This window comes from Hylobates moloch, unplaced genomic scaffold (genome assembly GCF_009828535.3).
Source record: "Hylobates moloch isolate HMO894 unplaced genomic scaffold, HMol_V3 SCAFFOLD_21, whole genome shotgun sequence".
NCBI lineage: Eukaryota > Metazoa > Chordata > Mammalia > Primates > Hylobatidae > Hylobates > Hylobates moloch.
Window position 1 is genome coordinate 24,538,984 of NW_026652296.1, and position 12,528 is coordinate 24,551,511.

The 12,528-nt window shown below is 45.2% G+C and overlaps 1 protein-coding gene across 19 annotated transcripts in view; it reads right to left on the reverse strand.

The window, feature by feature from the left end:
* Positions 1-2,160: 2,160 nt before the first annotated feature.
* Positions 2,161-12,528, reverse strand: part of EPB41L1 (erythrocyte membrane protein band 4.1 like 1) — a 145,203-nt gene continuing 134,835 nt past the window's right edge. For 16 of the 19 annotated variants that reach the window (XM_058433137.1, XM_058433136.1, XM_058433131.1 and 13 more), the window contains one exon: positions 2,346-5,618. In XM_058433137.1, coding sequence (XP_058289120.1) covers positions 5,610-5,618 — 9 coding nt within the window. In that variant the 3' untranslated portion in view covers positions 2,346-5,609. Of the gene's footprint in view, positions 5,619-12,528 lie in introns of all 19 variants that reach the window. The other 3 variants (XM_058433140.1, XM_058433146.1, XM_032143234.2) reach the window with 1 other exon arrangement.

Below are 12,528 nucleotides of genomic sequence, written 5' to 3' on the forward strand. Positions count from 1 at the left end.
TCCAACCCTCCCCACTCCCAGTCTTAAGCGCTGAGCTCTGTGGTCTGGTCTCAAAGTTCCCTGTTTCAGTTGGGCTCACCATCTTTTCAGAGACTCCAGGACACTGAACACTGGATGCAGAAGCTGTAGATGGTGGCCTAGGAGTCCCACCTTGTGGGTTACATGTCCATTTAGGTCAGAATTTCTCAACCTTGGCACTATTGACATTTGGGGCCAGATAAGTATTTGTTGTATGTGGCTGTCCTGTGCATTGTAGGATGTTTAGCAGCAACCCTGGCGTCTACCCACTAGACGCTAGTAGCACTCCTCAGTTGTGACAACCATTGCTAAATGTCCCCGGGGTGGGGGTTGGGGGTAAAGGAGGAGGGGTCATTTCCCCACTCTCAACGCAGTTGTAAAACACTAATCTGGGTGAACTTACCTTTGATTATTCGACAAAAGCAGAGTCAGGATGGTCCTTTATGGGAGACAGAAATATAGATCAGGGTGTACGGGGTCCTGGGGAATCATATGAAGACCCATTATTTGTAAACCAAGTCCTATTCCAGAACCCTAGGGATAACATTGCTAAAGGAGACCTATAAGGAAAATTCAGAGGATTCATAATGTTCCTCGCAGCAATTGCCTCTGACAAGACACAGAAATCTGGAGAAGGCTGAAGAATCACTTTTCACTGCATAGTCTTTGTATCATTTAATGAATTACCTTTCCAAAGAAAATAAGTATTTAGTATTTGAAAGTATAAAGAAATACTCAGGATATATATATGTATATATATATATGTACATATATATACATATATACATATATTTTAAAGTATTTACAAAACTATGTACAAGATGACTTCAACTCTGGAAAAATACATACACATGGAAAAGACTCGCTGGTGAGATCTGCAGCAATAAAGAAAGGTGGGCTGAGGTGAGTTGCTTGGTGGAATAAAAGGAAAGTGTGGTGTGTGCACCTCAGGTTGCCCAAGGGATGAGTTTAGGTTTTACGTGCATTGTGGTTGTTAATTTTAATATTTTTGCATTTATTTTATGAAGACCTCCTTTCTTGGCAAATGACATAAGCTTTTCATTTGTGGAAGTAATATAGTTTCCTTTTTAAATGCATTTGCTTTTAACGTGAGTCAATTTATTTAGTTAGTTATTTTATTTCTTTTTGAGATGGAGTCTCTCTCTGTCACCCAGGCTGGAGTGCAGTAGCATGATCTCGGCTCACTGCAACCTCTGCCTCCTGGGTTCAAGCGATTCTCCTACCTCAGCCTCCCAAGTAGCCGGGACTACAGGCGTGCACCACCACGCCCAGCTAATTTTTTTGTATTTTTAGTAGAGACAGCATTTCACTATGTGGGCCAGGCTGGTCTTGAACTCCTGACCCCAGGTAATCCGCCTGCCTCAGCCTCTCAAAGTGCTGGGATTACAGGCGTGAGCCACTGCACTTGACCTGAGTCAATTTAAAGAAAAATAAGTGAATAATGGGACAGGTGGTATGAGGATATGGGAACACATATAGAGGTTTTGGGCAAAGGCTGAAGTTGAGGATTGCTGTATTTTTTCCCACTAGGCTCCCATGTAGGGGGGTTACAGGAAGAGAGACTCCAATGTAGGTACTCTTCTTTCAGGAGGAGGGACCATGCTGTTTCTCCACTCAACAAGCCCCTCCACATCCTGGGGTCTGTATGCTTACTGTTCCCTCTCCTAGAATGTGCACCAAAGTTCCTCGCCTTTGTTGATTGATCCTTCTTTTCATTCAGCTCACAGATCGCCTCCTCAGGGAGGCCTTACCTGGCCACCGTATTTAAAGTGGTCTCCTTCAGTGACCCTCCTTCCCTTCTCCCTGTGTATTTCCTTCGTGCTGAGCGCTCTGTAACTGACTGTTTGCCTGTGTTGGCATCTGTTTCCTCCACTAGCCTGTGAGTTCATGAAGGGCAGGGACTTTTGTTTGTGTTGTGCCTGGAGAGTCACCCAAGGCCTGGACCACCTTGAGTTCCAAATATTTGTTGAATAAACATGTTCTAAGTTGGGATGTCTCCACTTCAGTTTTAGCCCCTCCCACAGTGCTGACTTGTACCAGTGGCCAGAGAGAGACAGTGAGAGAGAGAGAGAGAGAGAGAGAGAGAGGAGAGGTGCCAAGGAAGTATGGTTCAGCATCAAACACATTTATTTCACTTTTATTGAGTATACAAGAACAGAGAGCACACGCATACAGCACGGAGCACTGAGGTGGGGGAGCATGGGGACAAGAGAGGAGAGAAGGGTGTGAGTAAAAAGGAACAGGACAGCATCGCAATTGGTTGTTAAGGTGCTTTTGGAAAAAAAAGTTATTTCGAGTGATGTTGCTCATGCAATTTCAGGCCAGTCTTGGAATGTGCTTGCAGGATTCAAAAACCGAAACAGGTCCTGGCACTTCCTGTACCCTCAGATGGAAAAGATCCAGAGAAAACAAAATAAGAGAAAATGAAGACCCATGAGATGGCAGAGTAGAAAAAGACCCTGGAGAGCATCTGGTTCTTTCTGCTTATTTTGCAAGTCGGGAAACTGAGGTCCAAGAAAGGGAAGGGGGATAGCCTGATGTCACATGGTGAGTTAGGAGCTGAGCCAGATGGTCACCCAGAACTCCTAACCGCCCTCAGGGACTTTTTCCACTATGCTACATGGCCTCCTGGGTGGAGAGGCGGCACAGAGAGGATGAGAAACGAAAAAGAGAAAAGGAAAAGTAGGTTGAAGACAGACAAGACACACATCTCTATTCTCTACAAAGAGGAGGATGGGGAGGAAACAGTGCCCTAGATTCTAGCTTTGCAGGTCCCCTCCTCCCTAGTGGCACTGCCTGCATCTCCGTAGAAGGGAGGTCAGAGCATCCGCGGAATGGCGATTTCCCCAAACCCTGGTGGCCCACAAACTCCACAAGCTAAGCCTGGTCATTTCATCCCTGCCCCGAAGCCAGGTACAAAATCCAGAACAAGGATCCTCCCTCTGAGGTGTGTTCAGTGTGCTCAAGACTCCTGGTTCCTACAAAGATGAGTTCCTAGACCGAAGTGGCCCAGAGAGGATGGAGCCACCACTCCAGCTCTTGACCCAGAAAGAGTGGGAGCTCTCAAGTTAAGAAGGGCAGGAGAAGGTTCTGTGGCTTTTCCACCAGGATTGTAGAAAGAACCTGGTGTATGGAAAGTGTGCTGCTGCACTCAGGGGGAGTTGGAGTGGGCCCACCGGCCTGCACCAGGGGGAATGCTGCTGATTCTGCTGCCCCGCTGAACTTCCCATTTGCCCAGAGAAGCAAATGCTATTCTGATTTCCTGCCCTGCCTCAGGCCAGCACCAGCTAAGCAGCTAAGGTGTATGTCATCACTGACAAGCAAGCCAAAAGGACGTATCTAACCTGGGCCTCCTGGGGGCATCCCTGGGCAATGCCCCGATAGGTTGGCGAGAGTGGGGAGATGCTCTCAGATGGGCCAGCCATGGTTGAAATACAAAGCTGGCTCAGGTGGCTCCTCAGGCTCCGCCCTCCCCTTGCACCTTCTTCAGCCTGAGAATAGTCCCTGGCACAAGCAGGTAATCAGTAAATACTTGTGGAATGAATTTATTAACTGGTTTAGAAGGAGGACTGGGAGGTAAAATGGAACTGAGAAATTAGCAGTGCAGTGGGACATTTTCCCTTATCAAGGGGCACTTTCTGAGCTCAGAGAAGTCGCGTGTGGCAGACAAGCCTGAGGAAGCCCACATGTGGCAGAGGGCAATGCCAAGCTTGTGATGGGAGCTTCTTGAAGGGCTCCTGTGGTCTTGGGGCAGTTTCTGGGCACAAGCACAGAGTTCAGATGTTGACTGAAAGGGAGGTCTCCAAGCCAAGGTCTTATGCAGAGCTGGAGCCTTTGAGCAACATTGCCCATCCGTCTCAGCTTTGTCCCGGGACAGAGGAGCCCTTTGCAAATGCAGTTTTGATCTCTCAGGGTCTGCCCCATGAAGCCTCCTTACCATGGTTACTTTGGCCCGAGAAGAAGAAATTATTCAGAACCAGGAAGAGAGTAGAGGAAAAGGCTGAGCTGGGACTTTTTAGACAGTCAGGTTAAAGCCACCATCTTCTACAATGGCTGGGAGCACCACCTCCCTTTGGATATGGAGTTGGTTATTACAGTGGGGTCAGGGAAGGGCAGGATGTGGCCAAAAAAAAAAAAAAGAGAGAGAAAGAGAGAGAGAAGACTGAAAACCAAGGCAAGCCCCGTAGGGAGATAAAGACTAAGCTAGGGACCTCTACTGTGGCAACTTCAGCAGCAGAGTCCCAGATTGGGACACGGTACCTGAGCACAGACCAGGCCCTGACTGCTACTACTGGGGGGCAGGGAGAAGGTGTCTCGAACTGGCATTTTGGGGACAACATCTGTGTTGCTTCTTTCTTGGCAAACCCACACCTCTCCATTAGGGGCCCCCACCCCTCCCCACCAATCAACCAATTACAAACACCACACACAGTATTACTACACTGAACCCGTCAGCCCCTACTGTGAGCCAACCCACACCCAGAGTCCAGGTCTCCTTAGCTGGGCCAGTTCAGTGAGATCTAGGAACCTCAGGATATATCAATCACAGTCAGATAATTATAATTTTAGAATGTCAGCTTCATACTTACCAGCACTGTTTATTTTAATATTTTTTCCTGTTATATGTAATATACATAACTTAAAAGCACATCCGTAAAAACCTCCTACAAGCTGCACCTTCATAATGAGAAACCATAAACATACAATGTCTACTTCCCTTCCTGTGGCTTCGTTTTCTGTTCTTGCTTTCTTTTCTTTTTCTCATTTCAAAGGAGAGTCATCTGCATTGACCCTCAGAAGGACCAGGACACAGAGGGTGAGGGGTGTGGGGTGGGGGAAGGGGGAGGAGGGAGCCGAGACAGAAAATGACAGCAAGACATTGAGAGTTGAGGGTGAGGGGAGGCGGGAGAGAGGAAGGTGGATTTTGCAGCCCAGTGTCAAGATCCAGAAAGTAAGAATCCAGTGTTCCTCCTCTTTCTTTCCAAGTGGGGAATTTTCTTTTTTTTCCCGGAAAATGGTTGACTGTGCGTGTCTTGCTGCTGCGACTTCTCTTGCTTTGCTGCGCGAGTGTTTTCCTTTGCATTCAAGTGGGCCTCAGAGATGCTGGAGAAGAACAAATGGAATTGCTCGTCTGCTAACTGTAACGTGCAGAACCAGGGCGGGAGGGACTTCTACAATCATCGTGGTCTGGCTTGCGTTTCTTATTTGGCGGGGGAAAGGGGTGAGCAAGGGATTATAGTTATTATATAATTTTTTTTTTCTTGAAAAAAATCCCACCAGTTCTTCAGTTTGTCTGCAAAGGAAATGTAGGTGTTCAGATGTCGGTTGTTGCTGTCGGCCAACTGCTCTGCCAGCCCCAGCAGCAGTGCAAGGACGCGGTGTTTCCTGTATATATATCTATATCTCTATATATCTATATATATATGCTTTTCCCTTCCCAGTCTCTCATCAGTGACAGTACGTCGCAGCTGGGACGTCAGTGTTGCGTCGGAGAATCCAGAATGAAGGCCCCTTCTTAATGGTTCTCTGGCTTGGGTTGGACCAGAAATGCCAGGATCTCTTCACAGAGGTCAGGATTCCTGGAAGCCAGAGGAATGGGGTAGAATGGGGGGTGGGGAGTGGGGAGAAAGGAAGGAAGAGGACAAGAAAAATTAGTAACTTCTGTCACTTGTTTTAAAATACATGGCAAGAGGTTGTTTTTGCTACCCTTTACCATATGCCCTTTATTGTGACTCAGCAAGGTAGAGTGACTTGCACCTGTAATCCCAGCTACTTGGGAGGCTGAGGTGGAAGGATCTCTTGAGGTGAGAAACTCAAGGCTGTAATGTGTAATCATCATGCCTGTGAGTAGCTATTGCACTCCAAGGCCACACAGCTTGTGTGTGGCAGCAGAGAACCGAACCCACATCTGTTGGATTCCAGAGCCCATGCGTGTTTGCTTGCTTGTTTCCAGGGAGGTGGTAATCTTTTACTTTGGCCTGAAAATGTGTTAAAATGTCCTTTAACACCAAGAAGCTAAGATCATCATCATTTCACTTTTTCTTCCTATCTTTTGACAGCTCTAAGAAATGTTTAGTCACGATTGCAGATGTTCTTTTTTCATTTGTTTTTCCTTTCTGTTGTCCGTGGGCTTGCTGTGTCCTGGAGATTAAACCACAGACAGCAGTGTTTAAATAAAGAAATGGAGCCTGGATTCCAGGTTTGGCTCCAAAACTCAGTATTTAGGGGAGCAGGCTCTGAAATCAGACTCCCTGAGTTCAAATCCCACTCTATGGGCCTGCTAGCTCTGTAATCTTGGGTGAGTTTCTTAACTTCCTTTACTTTAAAAAATTTTTAACAGACGAATCTTACTATGTTGCTCAGGCTGGAGTGCAATAGCTATTCACAGGCACAATCAATGCACATTACAGCCTTGAATTCCTGGCTTCAAGTGATCCTTCTGCCTCAGCCTCCCAAGTAGCTGGGATTACAGGTGCACGCCACAGTGCCTGGCAAGTTTCTTAACTTCTTTAAGCCTCAATTGCTTCCTCTGTAAAATAGGTTCTGCCTCCCATTATAGGGAGGAATCGAAGCAAGGGCCCAGCATATAGTAAGTGCTGAATAAATACTGGCTGTTATTATGATGATTGTTGCTGTTGTTAACTTAACCACATCCTACTCTGATCTCCTTGAGGGCAAGGGCTGTCTTTTAACTCTAGTCTTTCCAGTGTCCAACACTGTGCCCGGCACATAGCAACTACTCAAAACCATTTAATGGATGAAACATCATTTCTGCTACTTGCATACAGTCAAGTGCTAACGGAATCACAGAAAACGGATCTTTCTTGGCTCATTTGACAGATAGGAAAACTAAGGCCCAGAGGCTTCAGGCTTAGTAAGTTGGCAAAACCAAGACTAGAGCCCAAGGTTCCTGTTTTGGAACAGGTCAATTTTTTCCCATTAAATTTTGGAAGGTTAGGAAGCTGGGCAAGTGCTGCCCTCTTGCTGGTGGTGTTTGGGAGACAGGTCCTCTTTGAAGGAGGTGGGCCAGTGGGAGAAGATGGAGCAGAAACCACACGTCTGACCTGCGAGGTTGCAGGGAGAGAAGGGAAAAGGTTCTGTGTGACATGGGTGACTTTGTGACATGGGTGACTTTCCACGCTCACAGCAAGAACTTCAAGCAGGAAGAACTTTAAGAAGGAAGACAGAGTCAACTGAAGCAGGGACAGATGTTTCTGGAGGATTTGGGGAGGGAACAGAAGATGAAGACCGGCAAGACGAACACCCTCATGGAGACAGGGCCTCAGGCACCAGGCTGGTGGTGGACAATTATGGTCTGACTTTCTCAGTGCTCTCATCAACCTCTAAACATGGAAAAACCTCAGAGGGACAAGGAAGCAGGTTCACCTTGCTGAGCCCCTTCTGTAGGCAAGACACAGATCCAGTATATCACAGGTGTTGTTTAGTTATTACAGCAACTCCAATGTATACATTAATGACATTTTGCAGATGAGGGAACTGAGGTCAGAGAGGTTCCTCTGGGCACACAGCTACCAAGGTGTTTCTAGCTCCAAAACCTAGTTGTATCCATCTATTCCTTCCTTCCTTCGTTTTTTTGTTTTTTTGTTTTTTTTTTACAGGGTCTTGCTCTATTGCCAGGCTGGAGTGCAATGGCGTGATCATAGCTCATTGCAGCCTGGACCTCCTGGACTCAAGCAATCCTCCCACTTCAACTTCCCAAGTAGCTGGGACTACAGGTGCCAGCCACCACACCCAGTTAACCTTTTAAATTTTTTATAGAAACAAAGGTCTCATTATGATGGCCAGGCTGGTCTTGAATCCCTGGGCTCAAGTAATCCTCCTGCTTCAGCCTCCCAAAGTGCTGGGATTACAAGTGTGAGCCACTGCGCCTGGCCCCTGGTCAAAATTGAGTAGAAAGAATACTACTCAAAGAATACTACTCATGTAGCAAAATTACTACATCCTAACTGGGCATTGGTTTTGGTTTTGTTTTGTTTTGTTTTTCCTTACAGTAACAGGCTGCACTTTAAGTTTGTGTATCAATTAATGAAGTGGCTGTCCTATAAGTCAGTGTAATCATTATTCTGGGTATGTGGGATATCTTCGTAAGCCCATAGACACTTCATAAGTACCAAAGACATCTAAACAATACAGTGTTATGATTTATTCTTCTTGGTTTATTACAGCACAGCACAGTCCCTGCATGCAGCATTTTGTTAGCCTATTTCAAGTTAATAGTAGTCATAATGAGCTTTTATTAAGCACTCACGATGTGCTAGGCAGTGTGCTAACTACCATGCTGCATGGATGATCTTGGTAGCCCTAGGAGACAGATGTTCTGAAAAGTGGGTGTGGTGAAAAGGTCAAGACCATTGGGTTTTGGAGTCTAACAGATGGGGTTTCATTCTCTACTCAATCCGTCCTGTTCACAGCTTCATGACTGTGAGCAAGCCACTTAACATCTCTGACCCTCAGTTTCCTCATTTGTAAAATGAATGAGCAGGTAACAGTACTTGTGTTGAGTGCACGGCCTGGTGCCTGGCACAGTGTAAGCTTTCCATAAATTATAGTGATTGTTATTACTGTGATGATCATTGCTGTTTGGCTGACAAGGAAACACAGGCTGAAAAGTTTAAATGATTTGCTAAAAGGTCACACAGCCAATAAAGGGCAGGGCTTGAGACTCTGCAGGAGTACAGAGCTCTTCCTTGGGGTACCAAGAGGCATCCATCCATTAAGCCAATGTTTCCAAGCACTTTAAAAAGGAGTTTTCGAATTCAGAGGAGACCTCTTCTAGAATTAGTGAGTCTGAATGTATTAAGAGTCAGACGTGGGTTCTACTTGACCATAACTACTGGTAAAGCATGTGGGCAGAAAAGGCAAGGGAGAGAAACTTCTGGCTTGCCAGGGCAACATAAACAAGGTGACCTTTACAGAACAACCCAGAAAAGAGAGAGATGGGGCATGGTGGTGCGTGGGGCAATGGCAGCAAAGAAAGAACTAAAGAGAGGCGAGGAGGAGGGAATGAGACAGCAAAGGGAGCAGCGAGGTGGGCAGATGTGAAAGACTGCATCGCGGCGGGGTGGGCAGGATGTGGAGGCCAGGATGAGAGCTCTGAATGGCTAGGGAAATGGGAAGGCGGGAGCCTGGGGGCCTGGTTCTGAATGCCCTGGGAAAGATGAGGAGGTGTGAGAGAGGGAATGGAGAAGAGATGAGAAACACACAACAGATACCCCAGGAAAGCAAATAGCCAGAGGACTATAATTGGAAGGGGGCTCGCTCCACCTCTTCATTTTGCAAATGAGGAAACCGAGTCCTCACGCGGGAAGAAACGGACCTATGGTCACACACTAGTCAGTGGAACAGCTTTAGAGCCAGGTCCCTGGATTCCCAGCACAGAGGTCTTTGCATCAGTGCTCCTATACCTGGCTGCACGGGGACTCCCTAAGGACCAAGGTAAAAATGAAGATTCTCAGGCAATACAGATCCCAGGTCCCAGTCCAGTCTTTCTAAATCAGACTTTATGGAGAGGGTTCTCTAGTGCCTGTATTTTAAACAGGCTTCCCCAGGTGGTACACTCAGCTCAGCAAGTGGCCTACACTCTGCCGCTCTGAGATTTGGGAGGAATAAAGGAAGAATGATTGAAAAACTGAGGGGATAGGAATGACAATCACTTGTATGAAGGTCTGAGGAAGGCTGGGAGGTAGGCTCCACCCATGGCCAACCTACACTTCTAGACCAGTGCTGTCCAATAGAAATAGAATGTGAATTACATATGGAATTTAAAATTTTCCTAGATAGGTCCGGGTGCAGTGGCTTACACCTGTAATCCTAGCACTTTGGGAGGCCGAGTCGGGCAGATCACTTGAGGTCAGGAGTTTGAAGCCAGCCTGGCAAACATGGTGAAACCCCGTCTCTACTAAAAATACAAAAATTAGTTGGGTGTGGTAGCACACGCCTGTAGTCTCAGCTACTTGGGAGGCTGAGGCATGAGAATCACTTGAATCCAGGAGGTGGAGGCTGGGGTAAGCCAAGATCGTGCCACTGCACTCCAGCCTGGGTGACAGAGTGAGACTCCTTCTCAGAAAAAAATTTTTTTTTCCTAGATAATAGATTTTCTAGATAACACTTCCTAAATTTTCTATATATTTCTATTTTTCTAAAAATTTCTAGATAAATAGAAAATTTTAATTTCACAATTAAAGTTCTCAATTTTAGTTTACATTAAAAATGGTTTAAAAAGAAACAGGTGAAATTAATTTTATTTTATTTTACTTTTGAGACGGAGTCTTGCTCTGTTGCCCAGGCTGAAGTGCAATAGTCCCATCTCAGCTCACTGCAACCTCTGCCTCCCGGGTTCAGGCAAATCTCCTGCCTCAGCCTCCCTAGTAGCTGGGACTACAGGCACCCACCAACCTCCCCTCCTAATTTTGTATTTTAGTAGAGACAGGGTTTCACCACGTTGGTCAGGCTGATCTCAAACTCCTGACCTCAGGTGATCCACTTGCTTTGGCCTCCTAAAATGCTGAGATTACAGGTGTGAGCCGCTGTGCCTGGCCAGATGAAATTAATTTTAATAGTACATTTTACCTAACCTGATGTATCCCTTATCATTTAAATATGTAACCAATGTAAAAATTATTGAGATCATTTACATTCTTTTTTCATATTAAATTTTCAAAATCCTGCACGTATTTCACCCTTAAAGCACATTTCTTTTTAGACTAGCCAATTTTAAGTCCTCAATAGCCACGTGCGGCTAGCGACTACCATCCCAGACAGCACAGAAAGAACACTTCCATCACTGCAGGAAGTTCTGCTGAACAGCCCTAGTCTAGACCAGAGGTTAGCAGCCTTTCAGAGCAGCAGGAAAATGTTTCAGTGCTTTTTCTTCTGACATTAAGGGGTCTGGTAATCAAAGGAAGAGAAACATTCTTGTATCTTTCTGGAATAGACTGGTTTCATTCACTTAAGGAAAAGGGCAGAAAGGAGACCAGCAATTATATTTGTGGGGTCTTTGAGATGGATTTTTTTCATTGTGGTAGAATCCGTGAAACGTGTGAAGTGCACAACTCTAAGTGTGAGAAGAATTTTATAGATGTTCTTATATGTATACACCCATGTAACCCACCCAGTTGAAAATAGTGACATTTCCAGCACCCTAGAAGGTTCTTTTGTGGCCCTTCCCTCTTCCTTGTGAATACTGCATCCCAGAAGTAACAGAAAAATCGGAAGAATTTTTTCTCAGATAGAAAATCAGAAATATTCTGATTTTCAACATTGTCGATTAGTTTTGCTTGCTTTTGGACTCCCTACAAATGGAATCATACAGTTTATACTTTCTGTGCCTGGCTTATTTTATCCAACTCAATGTCTATGGGATTTTGTTTTAAGATCTGATAAGATCTGGTAAATTTCCAGAGGGCCCAGAAGAACCCTTCCCCTAATGTAGGTTGCTAAAGGCCTATCTGCCCCAACATCATCTTATTTCTCTTATTCACCAAAGCATTGATGGCCCACAGTGAAACAAGAGAATATTAGAGTCCCTAAGATTTTGGCCCCTGCAGGTCTCAGAAGTCAAGATGCAATCATGCCAGGCATGGTGGCTCATGCCTGTAATCCCAGCACTTTGGGAGGCTGAGGCAGGCGGATCACTTGAGGATAGGAGTTTGATATCAGCCTGGCCAACAAGGTGAAACCCCGTCTCTACTAAAAATATAAAAATTAGGCCAGGTACAGTGGCTCACGCCTGTAATTCCAGCACTTTGGGAGGCCAAGGTGGGCAGATCACGAGGTCAGGAGATCGAGACCATCCTGGCTAATACGGTGAAACCACGTCTCTACTGAAAATACAAAAAATTAGCTGGGTGCAGTGGCGGGTGCCTGTGGTCCCAGCTGCTCGGGAGGCTGAGGCAGGAGAATGGCATGAACCCAGGAGGTGGAGCTTGCAGTGAGCCGAGATTGCACCACTGCACTCCAGCCTGGGCAACAGAGCGAGACTCCACCTCGAAAAAAATAAAATAAAACCTAGAAAAAGCAAGACATACTATTCATAAAGAAGAAGAAAGGAAATAACAAAAATTAGGGTGGAAATAAGTGAAACAGAGATTTTTAAAAAAATTATAGAGAAATCAACAAAACTGAAACTGGCAAACCATTAGCTAAACTGGCCAAGAAAAAACTAGAAAAACGAATTAATATAATCAGGAATAAAAAGGGGATATTACTATTGATATTAAAGAAATCAAAAGGATTATAGGATAATTTGATGCTAACGAATTAGATATAAAAGGGAATATTACTATTGACATTAATCAAAAGGATTATAAGGCAATTATAGGGTTAATAATTTTATGCCAACAAATTAGATATCTTGGGTGAAACCAATAAATTCCTAGAAAGATACAAATTATCAATTTGATACAAGAAATAGAACATTTAAACAGACCTATAACAAGTAAAGAGATTGAGTTAGTAACAAAAAAAAAA